This window comes from Schistocerca gregaria, chromosome 3 (assembly GCF_023897955.1).
Source record: "Schistocerca gregaria isolate iqSchGreg1 chromosome 3, iqSchGreg1.2, whole genome shotgun sequence".
Classification (NCBI taxonomy): Eukaryota; Metazoa; Arthropoda; class Insecta; order Orthoptera; family Acrididae; genus Schistocerca; species Schistocerca gregaria.
Genome location: NC_064922.1, coordinates 150,224,705 through 150,246,928, shown reverse-complemented (window position 1 = coordinate 150,246,928; position 22,224 = coordinate 150,224,705). Strand labels below are relative to the sequence as shown.

General features: G+C 44.3%; 1 protein-coding gene across 1 annotated transcript in view; it reads right to left on the bottom strand.

The window, feature by feature from the left end:
- LOC126354282 (UDP-glucosyltransferase 2-like) overlaps positions 1-22,224 on the bottom strand; it is a 41,290-nt gene that overhangs the window by 8,501 nt on the left and 10,565 nt on the right. Inside the window, exons 2-4 of the mRNA XM_050003825.1 lie at positions 15,944-16,152; positions 10,712-10,893; positions 9,231-9,690 (exon numbers count right to left, since the gene is read on the bottom strand). Coding sequence (XP_049859782.1) covers positions 9,231-9,690; positions 10,712-10,893; positions 15,944-16,120 — 819 coding nt within the window. The 5' untranslated portion in view covers positions 16,121-16,152. The remainder of the gene's footprint in view (positions 1-9,230; positions 9,691-10,711; positions 10,894-15,943; positions 16,153-22,224) is intronic.

The following is a 22,224-nucleotide window of genomic DNA, read 5'->3' as shown; positions in this document are numbered from 1 at the left end:
TGACGAGGAAGAAGAGAATGTTTGTAATGAGGAAGACGAAGATTATGAAGATGATGGGAGGAATATGAAGAGTAAGATAATTACGACGAGGAAGATGACGTTCACGATTGGAAAAACAGAGCCGACCGGGTTGGCCGAGCGGTTCTAGGCGCTACGGCCTGGAACCACGCGACCGCTACGGTCGCAGGTTCGAATCCTGCCTCTGGCACGGATGTGTGTGATGTCCTTAGGTTAGTTAGGTTTAAGTAGTTCTAAGTTCTAGGGGACTGATGACTTCAGAAGTTAAGTCACATAGTGCTCAGAGTCATTTGAAACATTTTGGAAAAACAGACTTCAAATATCGCCGGCAGATATCGACAACGTCCATTGGAATAAACCTAGCGAACTGGTAGAACAATTGGTTTTGTTTCTAACTTTGAAAAAGTAGGGAATATTTCGCTTTTTAACGAATTCATTTCTACTGAAACGTAACATCCAGCAGCATCGATCAGTACCTGAAGTTCATGCTGTCTGTCAGAAATCAAGTGTGTGTGTGTGTGTGTGTGTGTGTGTGTGTGTGTGTGTGTGTGTGTGTGTTTATGAATGAGAGAGGGAAAGAGAGAGAGAGAGAGAGAGAGAGAGAGAGAAACAGTGTCTGATGACCATCACTGCCCCACCCAGTAAAGGCAGTTACCCGTGTAATGTAGCCAACACTGCACCATCCACTAAGTATCCAGGGGTGATGGCAGTCACCCCTATAGACTGACAATCAGCTCCTTCCAATCGTCCGATGGTATCCATGGGGTAATGGCAGTCAACATAATATCATTGCTCTAACCCAACAGGGTGTGTGTGTGTGTGTGTGTGTGTGTGTGTGTGTGTGTGTGTGTGTGTGTGTGCGCGTGTGCGTGTGTTTGAGATGGTGCCAGTTCAGACAATTCAGTCTCAAATATCTTCGAACATAGTGCCAGAGCCAATTCAAGTTAAGGTTACGTATTTTTTCAACATGGAAGTATTGTACATGACATGACTTTACACAATTTAGGGGTACAGGAGTGGGGAAAGGGGTAGCAGAGAGGAAGGGGAGGTGAGAGCTCACAAAGAGCAACAATTTGGATTTTACAATTTTTTAAATTTTTTATTTACCAGAATCTTGAATATTTTTAGTTTCCTCCCAGCGCCACCTGGTATTTTTAAGTTTCCCATCAGTCGCCAGATTGGATTTTTGTATTTCCCACCACCACCAGAGACTGCAGTGCCGCGATAGCAGCGCTGACTAGCGGTGGAAACATCAGCTATGGGCCAAAGAATTGGCAGCCATACCGCTAGTCTCTGCTTTATCTATGCACAAAACAAAGTGAATGGTTTAACGTCTAGTCAACGTCGAGTACATAAACATGGAGCACAAACTTGGGCTTGACAAGGATAGATAAAGCCATCAGGCGTGTCCTTTTCCGATTATCCATCCGGTGATTTATTTAGGTAAACCCAAGAAACTCTAAATCTGGTTGGCCAGATGTAGTATTCAGCCATGTTCTTCCTGAATGCGCATCCCTCGTTCTAAGTCTAGGAACGTCATTCAATCAAGACGAAAAGCGGAGCATGAAGCCGATAGTGCCTAAGTCGTGTTCGCAATTTCGTTTCGTCTAGAACTTAGTCACCTGTCAAAGCTTACAACACAACGCCACAAAGACGCTATTTGTATCCTTCTGACAGATCAGAAACCTTGGAACAGATGACACAGGCTCCTTAGCGGCGATTAGTGGACATGGAGAATTTTCGTGATAGGTAATTGGGGGATGGCAAAGAGTAAACAATCCAATAACGTTGAGACGGGTGTTACGATTAATCAAGGAAAACCCCCAGTTGGGAAACGGGGCCAAAACTAGTTGGCTACTGTCGATTTGCAATTTACAATTTCTTTATTGATTACTTCAACCATTAAAAGTCATTTCTTTATCACTTGACCAGGAACAGGTCCAAAAAACTCTAGTAGGCATGAGTGCCTTTTCTAAACAATTTACTTTACAGTTAACGGTCAAGCCATTTTACTTAAAACCGACTTTGATAAAACATTTGATAACATATAAAAATTTTCCAAGTAATGAAAAAAAACACTACTTTACCGTTAATAGCCAAACCATTTTACTTAAAACAGACTTTGATAAAGCATTTAATGAGAAAATTAAAACTTTCCAAGTAATGAAACAAAAAAAACACCAATTTGCATACAATTTCGCTACCGAACATGTAGGGAGCCAACTTCTTTTAAACTTTGGCACAACAAAATATTAAATTACAAGGGCTCGCTAACAGGGAGGCAGAACTAACATTTTAAAAGGATGCCAAGTAGATTAAAACAATCAATGTAAAGATATAGTCATTCACCATTTACAATAACTAGATTTTAAAGCCACGTAATTTTAATAACCCACCAATGAAAGGCAAACTTAACCTTTTTAAACAGTGGCGAAAAACAATCAGAGTAAAATACAACCATTTAACATTTTACAATAACTAACAACTTTAATACCATGTCCTGCCACCAAAATGTACTGGGATAGAAATAATTAACCGACCGAGTGTAAGGGCGGCCAGAATTGTCTCCCGAAACGGACTAACAAACGCCTCACATTCAGCAATCACATCGAACTCACGCGAGGCCAGAGGAGGAGGAGGAGGAGGAGGAATCAAATCAGGAACCATAATCCCTGCTCAAAATTACACTTCCTCCCCGGCAGTACTAATAAGAAACCAAAATATCTATGTCTATAATTATACCGGCGACAGGGACAGGAAATCAAAACGCAGGAGGCCACAAGAATGAAAAAAATGTAATCTAAAACAATAATCACTGCCCAAAAATACACTTCCTACCGGGAAGTACTAATAAGAAGAAAAGATCACTGTCTATAAATACACCGGCGACAGGGACAGGAAACCCGAACGCAGGAGGCCACAAGACAGAAAAGACTCTGGTTGCACAAACCAAAATTCTTCAATTAACTTCTAAATCTTTGACCAACTTAACTTGCAGTTAATCAGAGAAACAGCAAGTGAACTCCGATGCAAAGGTTCCTCACACCCAAACGTGTACACGTTGCCAGCGTACCCAACTGGCCACAGACACGCAGCCACGCGCTCTGTCACCGGAGCCATCGTCTTTCTGCACCCACGGCGGCAAAATACCACTCCTCAGGTTAGGCGAGTTATTAGTCCATCAATCCCGCCCCCAGACGTAAAATTTAAAGACATCCGTTGTCGCTCCCACCAAGTAGTGACTCGGAACCACAGTCATAGCTTACAGCCTTGTCCTCGTCAACTCGTCCCACACGTTTCGCACCGCCAGGATAGACCACGCGGCTTCTGGGAACAACAGCCAAATCTCCACCGCCACGCCACGCCGCGGTCTCATCGTACGGCATCCTCTAATTCCCGATTTTAAAATTTTAAAAACCGACAGACCGACTCGTCACCGCTAGGCAACCAACCGGCCATCCCCCCAAAGATCTTATTCCCTTACACAAGGCTAACAGGAAGCAACGACTCGAAGATCGATAAGACCAGACACGCCGCCAGAGGGGAATCTCAACAGAATCGTACGCAGCATAACGATAAATATGAAAGAATCAATTAAGATGGAATGGAAGGACTCAGAACAATCTTTACAGCGCGATATATGTTGAGAGCCGACACACGGGTCAAACGCCTTAGACGTTTGGTCTGAACTGTATTAATAAACTTAACGATATATACAGAGCATACACCCACTCTCAAGAAACTACCTGTCAGTTTGTCAGGGAATCTGATCTATGTGTACCGCACACTGATATTCAGAGCCCTGTTCATGCAGGAGTATGACTGGATGGAGAAGCATTGTTACAGCAAAGAATAGTAAGTGGTTAAAAACCAGAAAATGTTATTACAACTCTGTCACCTTGCTACAAGCAAAGTGCGGTCACGCCAGAGGCAGAGACAGGACCAGGAACTAAGCTGTATGTCGCTAGTGGGTAAGGCCTCTGCACGTTACAACACTGCGCTGAGAGAGAGAGAGAGAGAGAGAGAGAGAGAGAGAGAGAGAGAGAACGGCCTCGGCAGGAAACAGCACAGGACAGAAAACCAACAGAAACCAACATAAATGCGATACGCATATTCGTTAGCTTGTAAAAGATGTCGAAGGAAACTGTACCCATCGTGAGAAACAGTATCGGAGAAACTGCTCAGCAGTTAAGAGCCTATTAAGCGAATACAGCACAATAAGAAGGATACATGCTGTCGTAACGGACCGATCATGGCATCATAGCCTCACGTTGGTTCCCTTTAAATACACGTGCTCCCAAGAAGTTGATCACTGGGCTCGATGACATTCGCAGTAATAGCACTCGATTCCGTTATTATGATAATGTATCGAATCTATGTCCTAGAATTTTTAGAACATTTTTGAAAAATATGTAAAAATCTGCCAACCGGTAGCATAGATTTTCTATATATCGTGACCAGGTTTCGTCACCTCTAAGGGTGATTTCATCAGAAGGTAAGGTAATTACATGAGGAACATATCATCAAAGATGTACAGTGATTTAAGAGCTGAGTTGCTCAAGTCATGCATTAAAATATAAGACATAAGTTCTTCAAAAAGTCAAACATTAAAACATAAGTAACACCGGTGAGGTGTGAGGAGACTCACACATTATGTCTTATATTTTAATGTACGACTTGAGCAACTCAGCTCTTAAATCATTGTACATCTTTTCTAATATGTTCTTCACGTAATTACCTTACCTTCTGATGAAGTCACCCTTAGAGGTGACGAAACCTGGTCAAGGTTATTTACATATTTTTCAAATTTGTATATACGGTTGCTGCAAACGTCAGCCATGTTCAAAGTTGTAGTCTTCAGAACAGTCTACGAACCAGCCAAAGATGTACATGTATATGAGACGACGGATTTCGCATGATGAATTTCATACTGTTCGCCACCTACCAGCCGGCCAGAGTGGCCGAGCGGTTCTAAGCGCTTCAGTCTGGAACCGCGCGACCGCTACGATGGCAGGTTCGAACCCTGCCTCGGGCATGGATGTGTGTGATGTCCTGTGATGTCCTTAGGTTAGCTAGGTTTAAATAGTTCTAAGTTCTAGGGGACTGATGACCCCAGATGTTCAGTCCCATAGTGCTCACAGCCATTTGAACCATTTTTGAGCCACCTACTATTACTGATGGAGAAGCCGACAGTCTTCTAACAAGACCACATCACAGAGTGCTGAAATCATCGAACTTCAACACGGAAACCAGTAGCAGGGCCGAGTGGGGTCCACGTTCCTGGTCAACACTTAGACCCCTCTGGGTGCTGAAACCCACCTGGCCAGTAGGAAGGGGATTGATCCACCACACGACTTCCGACAACACCACTCGCAGATGGGTCATCAATTAGGAGCGGGATCAAGCACAGTGCAGCAGGTAGTACGAGTCCATTCGTGTTGGACCATAGCCGCGGCGCGATGTCACCCCCTCTTCGCCTGAGCCCGCAGACGATGTGTTGACTCGCCAGCCGTCAGCGGGAATCTAGCACGCAGCTGAATGAGGTCTCGGCTAGAAAGCCGGTGTGGAGCACGAATACTGTTAACGTGGTTAATAGGTAATTGAACTTTGACCACGTTTAACTAAAGTCAACAACGCTTTACAGGTACCCAACTGCTATCCGGTCTTCATCCAGTGGTGTCTCCGCTCGGTCCTTTCTTTAGCATGGTCTTTGCAGACGCATCCCGCTTTTATTTTGAGAATGATTCTCCTCCCAAATTCGTCTGAAAAGAAAGACGTCACTAATACAATCACGGGAACGTCATGGGAATCAAATACACTCCTGGAAATGGAAAAAAGAACACATTGACACCGATGTGTCAGACCCACCATACTTTCTCCGGACACTGCGACAGGGCTGTACAAGCAATGATCACACGCACGGCACAGCGGACACACCAGGAACCGCGGTGTTGGCCGTCGAATGGCGCTAGCTGCGCAGCATTTGTGCACCGCCGCCGTCAGTGTCATCCAGTTTGCCGTGGCATACGGAGCTCCATCGCAGTCTTTAACACTGGTAGCATGCCGCGACAGCGTGGACGTGAACCGTATGTGCAGTTGACGGACTTTGAGCGAGGGCGTATAGTGGGCATGCGGGAGGCCGGGTGGACGTACCGCCGAATTGCTCAACACGTGGGGCGTGAGGTCTCCACAGTACATCGATGTTGTCGCCAGTGGTCGGCGGAAGGTGCACGTGCCCGTCGACCTGGGACCGGACCGCAGCGACGCACGGATGCACGCCAAGACCGTAGGATCCTACGCAGTGCCGTAGGGGACCACACCGCCACTTCCCAGCAAATTAGAGACACTGTTGCTCCTGGGGTATCGGCGAGGACCATTCGCAACCGTGTCCATGAAGCTGGGCTACGGTCCCGAACACCGTTAGGCCGTCTTCCGCTCACGCCCCAACATCGTGCAGCCCGCCTCCAGTGGTGTCGTGACAGGCGTGAATGGAGGGACGAATGGAGACGTGTCGTCTTCAGCGATGAGAGTCGCTTCTGCCATGGTGCCAATGATGGTCGTATGCGTGTTTGGCACCGTGCAGGTGAGCGCCACAATCAGGACTGCATACTACCAAGGCACACAGGGCCAACACCCGGCATCATGGTGTGGGGAGCGATCTCCTACACTGGCTGTACACCTCTGGTGATCGTCGAGGGGACACTGAATAGTGCACGGTACACCCAAACCATCATCGAACCCATCGTTCTACCATTCCTAGACCGGCAAGGGAACTTGCTGTTCCAACAGGACAATGCACGTCCGCATGTATCCCGTGCCACCCAACGTGCTCTAGAAGGTGTAAGTCAACTACCCTGGCCAGCAAGATCTCCGGATCTGTTCCCCATTGAGCATGTTTGGGACTGGATGAAGCGTCGTCTCACGCAGTCTGCACGTCCAGCACGAACGCTGGTCCAACTGAGGCGTCAGGTGGAAATGGCATGGCAAGCCGTTCCACAGGACTACATTTAGCATCTCTATGATCGTCTCCATGGGAGAATAGCAGCCTGCATTGCTGCGAAAGGTGGATATACACTGTACTAGTGCCGACATTGTGCATGCTCTGTTGCCTGTGTCTATGTGCCTGTGGTTCTGTCCGTGTGATCATGTGATGTATCTGACCCCAGGAATGTGTCAATAAAGTTTCCCCTTCCTGGGACAATGAATTCACGGTGTTCTTATTTCAATTTCCAGTAGTGTACTAGTAATTTCGTGGTGCCGAAGTTCCGGTGTGACAGCCATCACATCAGATGGGCGTAAGAAGACTCTTATTTTCCCAGGTGGTTGGAGGACTTTCGCAGGTACTGCTACGAGGTAATGTAGCGATACTCGTGAGTTTTCAGTGAAGAAATGCGACCAGACTCCATCTTTAGGATATTAGTGCTTGTTCAGACGCTAATGTTATGGTGAGTTGGTCAGAGAGGTCATCTGATTGTAATATCTCTTTATATTCTACTAATCATCCCTGCACAATTCTATGAGTGAATTACGTTTCCTACTTGACCATCTATATACTCGCAGAATCGATGCGCAAAGTAGTACAGCACTATTACTATTCCATGAGCGCATAATTACTCTTTGTAATATTCTCTCTGGTGTGCTGAGGGGACTTCTAGGATCCTCTCCGTGCCGAATAGCCGCACTGAATAATTGTAATTTTTCTATCGAGATTAGTGGAAGAAAAATATATGCTGAGCATTTACATCAAAGGTGTGTAAGGAATTTCATTATATATTTATTTTCTACTTGGAAATTTGCACGGAGGTGTCGTTTCGTTGGTAATCAGAAGGGAAGTTCCGATGAATTGGAAACGAACCTGCAATTATTAGATCCAAGAGCTCCATTATTTCATCGGATCATAATTAAACTCTATCAAAGCAAAACTTTCCGCTTGATCTGAGGTTTCCCGACTGACTACGCACCGCAAGAAAACCGAGACATTTTATTTACACTGGATTGCAGATCGCTTCGAATCATCGAGACTGCGGACAAGGAGAGTCATCGTCCGATTCTGATTGAACAAGTGAAGCTTAATTATAACTTTCTTGAGCGACTGTGATGACTGTGATATGGCTGCTTATGAATGAGACCATTAAAAAATACTAATAACTAACTTTCCTCCTCACCAGAAATCAGTATAAACACAATATTAATTAAAATTATATGATCTGTATCCTACAGAGCATGTCTGGGAGCCGAATTTCATCTCTACCTCTGACACCAGGGACCTTCAAGATCTGCACACAGTCCTTGCTCAGGATTTGGATTGACTGCCGACAGAGCTGTCGAATCTCCTCTTACAAAGCATGCAAGGTTGTTGTCAAGAGTGGTAGCTAATAGTACTCATATCCCTGTGATTTGTGTTATTCTTGTGGAAGAGGTTTTTTTCAATTACAGAGCGAGGTGATGTAAATGCTAAGTCACTTGATATGCATTCCGGAGAATGGAGATTCAAATTTCTGTCCGGCCATTCACATTTAAATTTGTGCTGTTGGACTAAATGGCTTAAGGCAAATGTCGGAATAGTTTCTTTGAAAAGTAGTTGGCAGATTGCCTTTTCCATCCTTTCCCCGTCCGAACTTGTGCTCCATCTATGATGACTTCGGCATCGTCGGGGCGTTCCATTCTTCCTTCCCTTTTGTACTTTAGTTTATTATCTATTGTAATACGCTTTGAAAACTTTGCTAATGACACTTCTGCACGGTTTACATTGTTCTGTTATCATTCCGACATTCTGTTGACACATGTCCGCAAATCTACTGATTATGCTTGACTTTTGCACAATAGCGTAATATTGTTCCTGTTACAAGTGAATATTCGCTATGGAATTAATTTTAACATTGTAACCTTCTGCTTATAAACAACCTTTCAGTTTGTGAAGATTTCATCTTTTCGATAAGTCAGTCGATTCTGCTCCACGCTGTCTCACACTTCCCACCACGTGATGTAATCGCCTACCGCACGTTTATGATAAACCAGTCCTGGGCTACCACCAGGACTGATCAATCTACGCATTTATTTATTGATAAACCTGTGTGTGTTCGTACTAGACGTATGTGTAAATTGTCTAAAGATTATTCTCTATCAGTGTTTATTGGTGGTAGGGGTATTTCTATGAAGCTCAAATTCATGGTGATTGCACTATTTACAATAGTAGGAAAAAGAATAATTACCTTAGGAAGAGGCGGTGGGTTGGCTTCCACATGCAGTCCAGTCAACTCTATCATGTTTGGCAGATTCGGTCGAGGATAATTTATACTGAAGTGATTGTTTATGAGCATTAAACTGAAATTTTTTTCAGTTTCATAAACCGATGGAACGTCAGGCCCAAAATATTTTCTCTGGATTTCTTCTTGATCTGCCATAATTTGATAGAAGTAGTAATAATTTGTGAAAAGCCACAAGTATGTGACGTAAACTCTGTCCCAGAATGACATGTGGTCTGAGCAGCGGGCCTGAAAGTCTAGGAGGTAAGCGGGGTTACTCGGATTCCCATCTGCCCAGTGGGTGGCGGTAGTGGCGCCTAAGGAGACGTACCCGATGAGAGGCGGGGAGCCCAGTTTGTGGACTAAACCGTAGTAGCACGGCGTCATCACCCGTTCCAGAATAATCAGGTCGAATTCGGGAGCTGACCTGAAAGAAATGTATGCATTAATGGACTACTGCTACCTGACTGTGTTCAAACGTTCAAGAAATACTGGATTAGTTTAAATGGTACATAACGCGACTTATGATTAGAGCGTTTACCGAAAAAGAAAATGTGTCTTCATGAAAGTGCAGAGGTTGGACAAAATACAATGAATACACTGGTATAATCAACTCATTTCTGGAGCTACTGTTCTGCCTTACCTGTGACGTATACACGCTGTTCTTTCGTGTTGTCCTGAACACCACTACGATTTCGAACCTAGTTAACCAGTCCTGCCATTCTGCTTCACCGATTCCAACAAATGATACCGACCAAACACCGCTACATGCTTCATACCTTTCCGCGACTTCCTCCTCTCCCAGACAGCATAATCCGCTCTGATATTCGTTCTTTCTAACAGATATGACGAATTCCTTCTCATCCTTGCTTATATACAGGTTCCACCCTCTTTTCCTGTCCTGTCATTTTCTTTCTCCTCTATAACCACGGTCTGACCTCAACTCCAGTCACCCCATCCCAAATCAAAGGTCCCCTATCATCCACTGTCCAACACTACACTTCTCCAAATACTAATCCTCCAATTCTATTAAAAGCCAACTTCTCACAACACCGGTTAAGCTTCCTACTCGCAATTTACTGTTTTCAGTTAACGTAGTAGAATATAGTGCAGTGAAGTGAAGTAGTCCAATACTATAATAAATACTACCATCAATTATTACTTTAATAGTCAATAAATAGTTTGTAGCTTCTTCAACAGGCGGTTTTAAATAATAAAGAATGTAAACATTTTTTTCCATTTCATTTCAAAATTATACTTGTGTGTATTATGAAGTTACCACCTAGGATAAAATACACGAGCATATATGAACGTTGGTGAGGCAAAATGTTATAGTACTGTTTGCAGAGGAGTTCACTACATGAACATGAGGAATAAACAGAAGGAGTTGAAGAAAGAGGAGGAAGAAATTACTGAGAAGGAGGAATACTGGTGGAGCAACTACGTACTTTATGAAGTGCTGCATCTCCGGAGTACTGAGTTCGCTCTCACAAGCTGCTCTCCCTATTTGCTTCCAAAAAAACAACATATCAATTTCTGTCCAATGGACTGTAGCCATCCAATCAGTGGATGTTTTCAGATAGTTATATGCGGCAGATATGTCAATTTCCGTGAAGTTGGTGATGTTTTCCTGAAAATAAAAAAAAGTCACAACAGCGCTGCACACCATTTTGTTGGTATTCAGGCTGATACAGAATATGGTATTTTGCGACTGAGCTTTGATCGGATCCTATTTTTGTAAGATTTGTAATTTTTATTAGAGCGTCTACCTTTACCAGTATGCATAACTCCTGAATGGAATAATTCTTGGTTTTTGTGATTGCAGCTGTAGCCATGTCGATCTTATCCTAATTTTGACTTTCTGCGCTAAATGCAGAGTACTTGCTTGTCTAGTTTGTCACCATTGAATATGTTTCTTGAGGCTTACCATCATGCACTCTACATATACAGCGGGTGAACAAAAAAAGTAAACACGAATATCATAACAAATTACCATGCTCAGTACAGTGTAGGAAAATCGCTGGCAACCAAAGTAGCTTCCAGCGGTTACGGAATTGATAAACACAGATACTACTTGGTTTTCAAGGGAATCGTATACCATTTTTCCTGCAAAATAGTGGCAAGCTCAGAATCGATCATGAAGGTGGACAGCGATCATGTACCTACCTCTGTAAAGTAAATCATAGAGCCTCAATAATACTGAGATCTGGTGCGCGAGGGGTCCAGAGCAGATGCGGAATTTCATCCTTGTGTCCACAAAACCAGTGCTGGATGACGAGAGCTATAATCTTTGGCATCAATCCCATGTTGCAGATTAACCATGGGGCCCATGTAATATCGCGATATCATTGCCAAATCATCACCGAACCCCCGGCATGCTTCACTCTTGGTACGTAAATTCAGCCAGAAAATGGAAACAGTATGAAACAAGACTCATCCGACCACACGGCATCCTTCCGCAGCTCCTTAGTCCGGGTTTTATGGCTTAAGCACCGCTTTTACCTGTCACAGGCATTCCATCACTCATAAGTGATTTCGGACTTCCATCTCGTCCAATAGTTCTCCGCTTTTGGAGCTTCCTCAGTGTTGTTTTGGTGCAGACATGGTTCGCGAGTGCGACATTCAGTCCTGCAGTCACTTTTGCAGCTGTCATCCATTCTTCTTCAGTGACCGACCACACATCACTCAGCGCACACATTCATCCGCGTTTTGACTTAGTATATGTTTTTCCACTTTCCTTGTATGTACTATGCATCTCCGATACGATGTGTCTCGAAACATCAAACACGTCGACTACCTCGCTTACGGAAGGACCATCATAAGAGCAACAATTTGCTCACGATGGAATTCGCTTACGTCAGAAATAAAGCACTGACAACCACGCACAACACTATTCTAACGACGACTGACACTTCCAGTGTGTTGATGACCGTTCGTGGTCAAATACAGCAGTGCCACTTGCACGCTTGGCTGGCGTCTGCATTTCTTTCGAGCATACATTTCTCCCAGTGTTTCCATCTGTTTGTCCAACCCTTATGTCGTTGTTGTGGTCGTCAGTCCTGAGACTGGTTTGATGCAGCTCTCCATGCTACTCTACCTATCCTGTGCAAGCTTCTTCATTTCCCAGTACTTACTGCATCCTATATCCTTCTGAATCTACTTAATGTATTCATCTCTTGGTCTCCCTCTACGATTTTTACCCTCCACGCTGCCCTCCAATATTAAATTGGTGATCCCTTGATGCCTCAGAACATGTCCTACCAACCGATCCCTTCTTCTGGTCAAGTTGTGCCACAAACTTCTCTTCTCCCCAATCCTGTTCAATACTTCCTCATTAGTTATATGATCTACCCATCTAATCTTCAGCATTCTTCTGTAGCACCACATTTCGAAAGCTTATATTCTCTTCTTGTCCAAACTATTTATCGTCCATGTTTCACTTCCATACATGGCTACACTCCATACAAATACTTTCAGAAATGACTTCCTGACGCTTAAATCTATACTCGATGTTAACAAATTTCTCTTCTTCATAAACGCTTTCCTTGCCATTGCCAGTCTACATTTTATATCCTCTCTACTTCGACCTTCATCAGTTATTTTGCTCCCCAAATAGCAAAACTCATTTATTACTTTAAGCGTTTCATTTGCTAATTTAATTCCCGCAGCATCACCCGACGTAATTCGACTACATTCCATTATCCTCGTTTTGCTTTTGTTAATGTTCATCTTATATCCTCCTTTCAAAACGCTGTCCATTCCGTTCAGCTGCTCTTCCAGGTCCTCTGCTCTCTCTGACAGAATTACGATGTCATCGCCGAACCTCAATGTTTTAATTTCTTCTCCATGGATTTTAATTCCTATTCCGATTTTTTTCTTTTGCTTTCTTCACTGCTTGCTCAATATAAAGACTGAATAACATCGGTGATAGGCTACAACCCTGTCTCACTCCCTTCCCAACCACTGCTTCCCTTTCATGCCCCTCGACTCTTATAACTACCATCTGGTTTCTGTACAAATTGTAAATAGCGTTTCGCTCCCTGTATTTTACCCCTGCCACCTTCAGAATTTGAAAGAGAGTATTCTGGTCAACATTGTCAAAAGCTTTCTCTAAGTCTACAATTGCTAAAAACGTAGGTTTGCTTTTCCTTAATCTATGTTCTAATATAAGTAGTAGGGTCAGTATTGCCTCACGAGTTCCAACATTTCTATGGAATCCAAACTGATCTCCCCCGAGGTCGGCTTCTACTAGTTTTTCCATTCGTCTGTAAAGAATTCGTGTCAGTATTTTGCAGCCGTGGCTTATTAAACTGATAGTTCGGTAATTTTCACATCTGTCAACACCTGTTTCTTTCGGATTGGAATTATTATATTCTTCTTGAAGTCTGAGGGTATTTGGCCTGTCTCATACATCTTGCTCACTAGATGGTAGAGTTTTGTTAGGCCTGTCTCTCCCAAGGCTGTCAGTAGTTCTAATGGAATGTTCTCTACTCCCGGGACTTGTTTCGACAGGTGTTTCCCAGCCCTTATATTTGTATTAAATGCAGCCCAACCTTAGCCTAGTGGAATAGGACAAGCACATGTAATTATATAGCTGTGGCACTATAGCAAAAAAGATAGACAATAGTGCATATGAAATGATGAAACAACTGCAAGTGTACGTGTGTTAGACTCATAGCTTTGGCTTCTGGCGTAGCTCCAGAACACGTGAGTAGTGTTCTCGTTCAATGCTCTCTACTTGATACATTTAGACAAAACTTTCGTCGCACCCCAGCAGCACTATCCAAGGCCGAAAACAAGCCGCAACAAATACACTGACGGAAAAAAAATCACAGCACCTAAAAGGAGTTGTGCGACATAAGAGAAAGTTGGTAGGTGTGTTTCATCTGACAGATGATGTCTCTTAAAATTTCGTTCTAGGCGTTTCAGTCCGGAACCGTGCGACTGCTCCGGTCGCAAGTTCGAATCGTGCCTCGGGCATGGATGTGTGTGATGTCCTTAGGTTAGTTAGGTTTAAGTAGTTCTAAGTTCTAGGGTCCGATAGTGCACCAGTCGCATAAGGGTGGTGCTAACAACGCCTCTATGAGGATGCAAATCATGTTTGCTTTAAATACACGCTGTATGGGTCGTGAGCGTTAGTTACCTCTGAGATTCGACATTGTGTGCTGATGATAATCAAGAATGCCTTTAAGACAAGGAAGACACCGTTATCATCACCTCGATGAGTTTGAACGAGGTCTTGTAATAGGGCTTCGAGAAGCTAGATGCTCCTTCTGCGACACTGCAGATAGACTTGGCAGGAATGGAGCCACTGTACATGATTGCTGGCAGCGGTCGACACGACAATGAACGGTCTCAAGGAGACCGGGCTCCGGACGTCTGCGTTTCACTGCCGTTTCGGAGTATGGCTGTGGTGCATCGTACTGCTCGTGCAGCAGCAGTTCGAGCTGCAGTTGGCACCACAGTGTCACAACGAACTGTTACAAGCAAGTTACTTTAAGGACAGCTCCGAGCCAGACGCCTATAGTGTGCATTCCACTGACCACAAACCACCGCCACTTGCGACTTCAGGAGTGTCGGAGTGAGTGCTCATTAGAGGGATGGTAGAGGTTTGTTATGTTCTGTGAGGAGAACTGGTTCTGCCTCGATGCCATTGACGACCGTATGTTGATTAGAACGATACCGGCGAAGGCTTGCAACCAACCTATCTGCTTGATAGACGTACTGAACCTACACCTGGAGTTATGGTCCGGGATGCAATTTCGTGTGACAGCAGGAGCACCCCGGTGGTTATCCCTCGTACCGTGACTGTACACTTGTATGACAGTGTGGTGATTCGACTCGTTGTGCTGCCATTAACGAACAGCATTCCAGTGGGTGATTTCCAAGAGGATAACGCTCGTCCTCATACCGCTCTACAGAGTGTCGGCATGTTGCCGTGGCCTCCCCAATCACCAGATCATTCTCCAATCGACCACATATCGCCGGATGTCAAATGGCTCAAATGGCTCTGAGCACTATGGGACTTAATAGCCGAGGTCATCAGTCCTCCAGAACTTAGAACTACTTAAACCTAACTAACCTAAGGACATCACACACATCCATGCCCGAGGCAGGATTCAGACCAGCGACCATACCAGGCGCGCTGTTCCGGACTGAAGCGCCTAGAACCGCCTCGGCCACCGCGGCCGGCGCCGGATGACAACTGCAGCATTAAGTGTCCCTATGTTGACTGACCAGGTGCTACAGGAATGGAACTCCAGCCCACACATTGATATCCGGGAGCTGTAGAACACTGTACGGGGACGTTTACATGCTTGCATTCAACATTCTGGAGGTTACAACGGTTATTAAAGTACCAGCGGTTCACATTTCCACTTACATTAACCTGTGATTCTGTAATGTTAATCACTTAAACATGGTATCTAGTCAAACGTATTCCTGAAATTTCATTATTCTACATTAATTATTTTTTGGTACCGCGATTTTTTTACGGTCAGTGTAGTTTCTCAATAAAGACATTGGTCTCCTTTCTCTTCTTTATCATACTTAGTACTTTTGTATTTATATCTTTTCCTTTATTTTATGTGATTCATGCTGTTGCATTGACGACAGTTTGCGCACCTCCCCCCCCCCCCCCCCTCGGTAACTATGAAGAGACTTTAGATTAGGTGCGGTACCTTGGACGGGTTGGTGGTGATGAAGGTGACCTGGTGGCCCCTCCTGGCCAGCTCGAGACTCATCGTCCTGAGGGGTCCCTGGTGGCTGACGGCCGGGAACGGCACGACGGACAAGATCCTGGCCGCCTCCGAGGCTCCCAGCATAAACAACACGGTCAGCAGGACGCAGGCATTCATGGCGACGTGTCAACATCAACAGCGTTACTGCACTGAAAATGTAGGAACATAGTGGCAGAGGAGCAAGAGGACAACCACAAGATTGTCGAAAGGATTGTGAAAGGATGTACACAAGGCTTTATCTGCAGACCCATCTTCTAGTATATCAAAATTGAACCTCTTTTGAAGTTAATCACGGGAGATGAGTGTTCAGATGGGATCGTTGTGTACGCTGGTGACCTGTTAGCTGTGATATCATCCAACAAAAGAGCAATGTGGGCAAGGCCAGTGCTATACTACATACACATTCAACAATGGTGCAACCAAAACAAATTGTCAATAGCAGCACAAAAAAAGCACACAAAATGCCCAAAGAATCCTTACAAAGAAAACAAAGAATTAGAATCAACAACACAAACATAAAACGCAAAGTTTGTAAGGTGGCGTTGTCTCCTGACCTTCATTTCTTACGTATTCCGTCCTCACAGTCGTACTCTGCACATCAAGATGCTTCATTCGAACCCAAACTCGATAAGGTTGAGTCAGTTTTGTATGAATTCATGTAAGCGATATGCAAATCTAATAAGTAAATTGCAAGTGCGCACTGGGGTTGAAAAAGTCGAGGCTGCCATACACAACATGACGGCCACAGGAATTATCGTTCTAAAGAGGAAACCAGCCCGCTGGGAAGACTGTCCCTTCAGAGGGCTGGGTCAACAACACACCTACTTTGACCGAAGCGACTGCCCAGAGAGAAGACAGCTTTTGCCGGTGCGAAGGGATAATGACCTCAGTGTTCGACTTAAAAGCAAATTCCGCTACACTATGTGGAAGCGCCCAGAAGACGCATTTTTTCACGGACCGACTGCGTAGTTACGGAGTTCTCACAGGAGGACAGTGTGCGCCTAACGCAGATGCTACAGATTTCCGCACTGGTCGACTTAAACGAAACGTCATTCTCCCGTTTTAAAGAGCAACGCTGATTGGCGGAATATTTCTGACACAAAGAGTCAGAGGAGTGAGGGAAGGCAGTGAATGATATACCCTTGCAACTCTCCCAGAAAAATGGGCCGTACCGTTGTTGCTCTTGGAGCGGGAACACGTAACGAGAGCGAGTGCACTCGTACATGTATGCAAAGTGCGAGGAACAAAGTCTCTCCTCAGTACTTCACTGGGAGAGCACCTAGGTCAGCGAATCAGAGTGACACTCTATATTGAGTCGCTCGGGATTAAGCGTTGTTAACTGTGTTGGCCGCCACACTTTTTGTGTGGTGTGAACACGGACAGACTACTAGTTACACGCCTGCGAGCGAGTATTGAGTGGCATCGCAGTGGACTGGTTATCTGACCGGTGTACCACGCCAGTAGTTACACTAGGGGCGGATAGGAGTCCTTGACTTCATCAAGGCGTAGGGAGAGTTTGATTGGTAAGGGTAAATCCCGATAGAAAGAGATAGTTGTGTTATTTGTCAGCAGCTAGCGATCCAGGCAGCAGTCATCGCCGCTCATGGTATTGTGCGCTACAACATATGCGAGCCCCATCTGTCCTCCCTAACAGTACACTCCACTACGTTTCTAACGCAGCATCCTTGACCGCACCTAGAAAAGTTATTCAAGTTGTGTAGGCGCGGTTCTCAGCCATTCTGCCGAGTAAATAATATTCTTAAAGAAACGGAAGAAGAGAACCTTTCCATACTTTGTAAAATAATAGCATTCCTATCCACAACAGCCGGCCGAAGTGGACGTGCGGTTCTCAGCGCTGCAGTCTGGAACCGCGAGACCGCTACAGTCGCAGGTTCGAATCCTGCCTCGGGCATGGATGTGTGTGTTGTCCTTAGGTTTAACTATTTCTAAGTTCTAGGGGACTAATGACCTCAGAAGTTGAGTCCCATAGCGCTCAGAGCCATTTGAACCATTTGAATCTATCCTTAAGAGGCAAACTACTGCTCCGAAAAGAACCCGGAAATTTTTTAATATTTTATAAGAAAAATTTTCACTTGATTTCACAGAATTTTTTGTAATAAATAATATTTTTCGTTCGTTTAATGTTTTTCTTACACTAACCAGCAATACTCCAGTACCCAAGTATCTCACTAGTTACGTAAGAATAGAGAATAGAGAATATTTATAATTACAGCAGACGACTTCAGAAAATATTTGTTGCTGAATGTTTTTCAAGCAGTTCTTGTTGGTACATTAGGTGCATCACTCTGACTTCTGTAGTAGTGTGAGGTGGAAATTGTTTCTTGCAGGAGCCAAACGGTACTTGTTGGATCAATCCATTGCCCAACTTGACAGAATAAAACCCTCACACTCACAAGTTATAATTGGATACCTAGGGCTGCACATTGGCAAACGACAGAGCTTCAAAGAACACACATGACTAATCACGAACAATGCCGACACTAGTCTTCAAAAAAGTAGCGAGATTAAATTCGACATGATACATACTGCCACTTACACCTTAAGAATGTACCACTGTGCACTTTTTGAGTCGGTCTTCAGCTTTGCAGCTAGTACATGAGCACAAAGACATGCTCTCACCATGAACAGGATCACTGTTAGGTGGGGCAGAGGAGAGCGCTACTTAAACTGTCTGGGGCGTTCGGCACCAGATCAGTCGATTCTCTGTATGTGGTTCTTGAAATATCCCATATCAGATAACTATCAGACATCGGTCTGTGAGATATTGGTTGAAGATGGATAGACCTGAGACAGTGTGCGCCACATAGATATACACCAACTAAAATATTGATGTGTGGGTACTTGGCAAAAAGAGTGGGACGAAGGTCCGTGCGGTCTATTAATTTTCCTCCTGTATCCAGGAGTGGTCTCTGATGTTCCATGCCAATCCTGTCCGAGGCATGGTTCATTTTGTGGCCGTACACAGCCTTTGCCTATGTACTTGCCGTGTGTGCCAGTTTCAGAAAGCAGTCTGTGTAGATGCAGGAAAATCGGTTCCCAAAGAACATTTCCTTTTGAAATGCTTTAAATACAGTAACTTACGTAACAATTTTGAGCACGTAACAAAAAATCCACTAAACGATGCGCTGAGGAACCCATACACATGGACGCAACTGAACACAGGCACTAACATCGTCTGAAAAACAAAAGATGACACATAAGAAGAGACTCGTCAATATAGAAGGCCCAGAAGACAACGACAAGACGACACAGATAACTGGAGCAGCTCCAGTACTGACGATGGAACGAGCGATAGTGACAACACTGGCACAACACAGACACAAAAAACACACACCACATAAAACAAACACAACATGTATCTTGAACATTTGTCGAAGATCTCAATTTTAGTATCGTAATGCAAATATTTAACACACACTAAAGTAATTAGAGTAGTCCAATGACACATATTGTTCTAGAATCCACTTTTAACCTGGGCCTTGTAAAGTAGTAATATAAATATGCACCTCATGGTACATATAATAATGTGAATGTAATTTAAATGTCATATACAGTAACATAGAAACACACAGCAGTATCTTAAATGCTGTTAACAGCCGACAGTGACGCATCATGGATATTATTCAACATATACAAGATTAACACACAAACAAACTAGTTTCATTACACAATTATGTCTTTACAAGGGTAGTAATAAGTTAACTGAGGCTTCTTATTTTTCCTACAGTCACGTAGGATCTATAATTAGTTAGGTTAGATCAAGGCGCAATAATGTTACAAGGACACACAAATTTTTTTACTTACTAACCTAGTACAAGCTGTTGTTTTGTAACATAACAAACATTAACACACGCAGGATGCTAACAAACAACACCAATATACACTGAAGCGCCAAAGAAGGTAGTATAAGTAAGCGATTTCAAATACAGAGATATGTAAACAGACAATACGACGCTGCGGTCGGCAACGCCTCGTATAAGACGACAAGTGTCTGGCGCAATTGTTGATCGGTTACTGCCACTGCAATGGTAGCTTATCTACATTTAAATGAGTTTGAACGTGGTGTTATAGTCGGCGCACGAGCTATGGGGCACAGCGTCTCCGAGAATGAAGTGTACCCTGAATATCAGAAATCCAGTAAAACATCAGATCTTGACAGGAAAAAGATCCTGCAAGAACGGAAGCAACGACGATTGAAGAGAATCGTTCATCGTGATAGAAGAGCGACCCTTCTGCAAATTGCTGCGGATTTCAGTGCTGGGCCATCAACAAGTGCGAATCATTCAAGGAAATGCGACTGTAGGCTTTCCCTGCGTAAACAATTGATGAAATAACTTTGCCAGAAGATCGGTAGTATGACACTTCCCGAAATGTCGCGAGATATCAACGCTACCACCCGGCTGGAGACCCGAAAAACCTTCATCCATTCAAGGAAACTTCATCGATATGGGCTTTCGGAGCCGAAGAACCACTCGTGTACCCTTGATGACTGGACGACAGAAAGCTTTGCACCTCGCCTGAGCTTGTCAACAGCGACATTGGACTGTTGATGACTGGAAGCATGTTGCTTGGTCGGACGAGTCTCGTTTCAAATTCTATTGAATGGATGGACGTGTACGAGTATGGAGACAACCTCATGAATCCGTGCACGCTGCATGTCAGCAGGAGACGTCCAAGCTGGTTGAGGCTCTGTAATGGCATGAGGCGTGTGCAGTTGGAGTGATATGGGACCCCTGATATGTCTAGATGCGACTCTGACTGGTGACACGTACGTAAGCATCCTGTATGATCACCTACATCCCTTCTTGTCCATTGTGCATTCCGAAGAACTTTGGCAATTCCAGCAGGAAAATGCGACACCCCACACTTCCAGAATTGCTATAGAGTGGCTCCAGGAACACTTTTCTGAGTTCAAACTCTTCCGCTCGTCACGAAACTCCAAAGACATGAACATTATTGAGCATATCTGAGATGCTGTTCAGAAATGATCTCCATCGCTCTTACTCTTGCGGATTTGTGGACAGCCTTGCAGGATTCATGTTGTCAGTTGCCTCCAGCACCATTTCGGACATTACTCGAGACTATGCCACGTCGTATTGCAGCACTTCTCGCGGGTCTCCTACACGATATTAGGCAGGTGGACCAGTTTTCTTGGCACTTCAGTGTATATTAGACGAGATCTGCAGGGACTAAACAAATCGAGTTTTCCCGAGGAGCGATATTCATGCATGTAACACTAACACGTGTAGCACCACACTGGGATGTCCAACTTGAAGTTCAGTATCAAGTCGTCTCATCCTGGGTGGCTTTGGTGTAGAAATATCTATAACTACTCTTTCCTGTGGGTTTCTTTTTTTTCTCCTCTTAAAATTTGCCATAGTTTGCTGTTCCAGATTCATATTCGTTTAATTAGATATAATTGCTGCAAGTACGTAAAAGATAATATTAAAGAGCAAACAAAATAACTCGACGCAATCCTACATCCACATGGTGCTGCATGCTCTACAGTGTCAGCGATCTTAACCATGTATCACAATTCTATTGCACTGTAGAGGCTGTGGGTGGTGTTGAGATGCCTGTGTGGAGAACTGATACCTGCACAAAGTGGTAAGCCGGCAGGCCCTAGTAGTCAGACTGCAGCTCCAAAAAAGAGAGCGGGCTGCATCTGTTGTAAATGATCGCTCACACATCCAGATGTAATCTCCACAGTACTGCACGTACAGCAGAAACAGTATGTATTCACCAAGATTACATATTTTTGAAGCGAGACGTGAAGAATGAGGAAACTGTAGAGCAAGTAGTCTAGTACAGAAGAACGACTGTGACTTTGGACTGGGGACAGGGTTATATTGAGGAAAACTGTACACAGCGGAAACTCTGGTATCCTGCCCCGTTGACTTTGAAAGCCCACCAGAGAATACGGAACTGGTGCTCGGCCGCTAGGCGGCCATGCAGCGACCCAGCTGTCGGTGGAGTATTCGACTCGCCATTTTCATTTCTGTCTTTCCGGTTTACTCGCTGGACTTGGATTATCTGTAGTCCGGGGAATCGCTAAACGACGTCACTGAATTGTATTCTATCTCTGCTTTGTGACGAAAGATGCATTAAATTCCACAACAGAAAAGTTCTGTGCAAATAAACGTGTATGTTACTGGGCGTTAAAATCACTTTCAGATTGTCCCACACATTTTCTGGTGTCG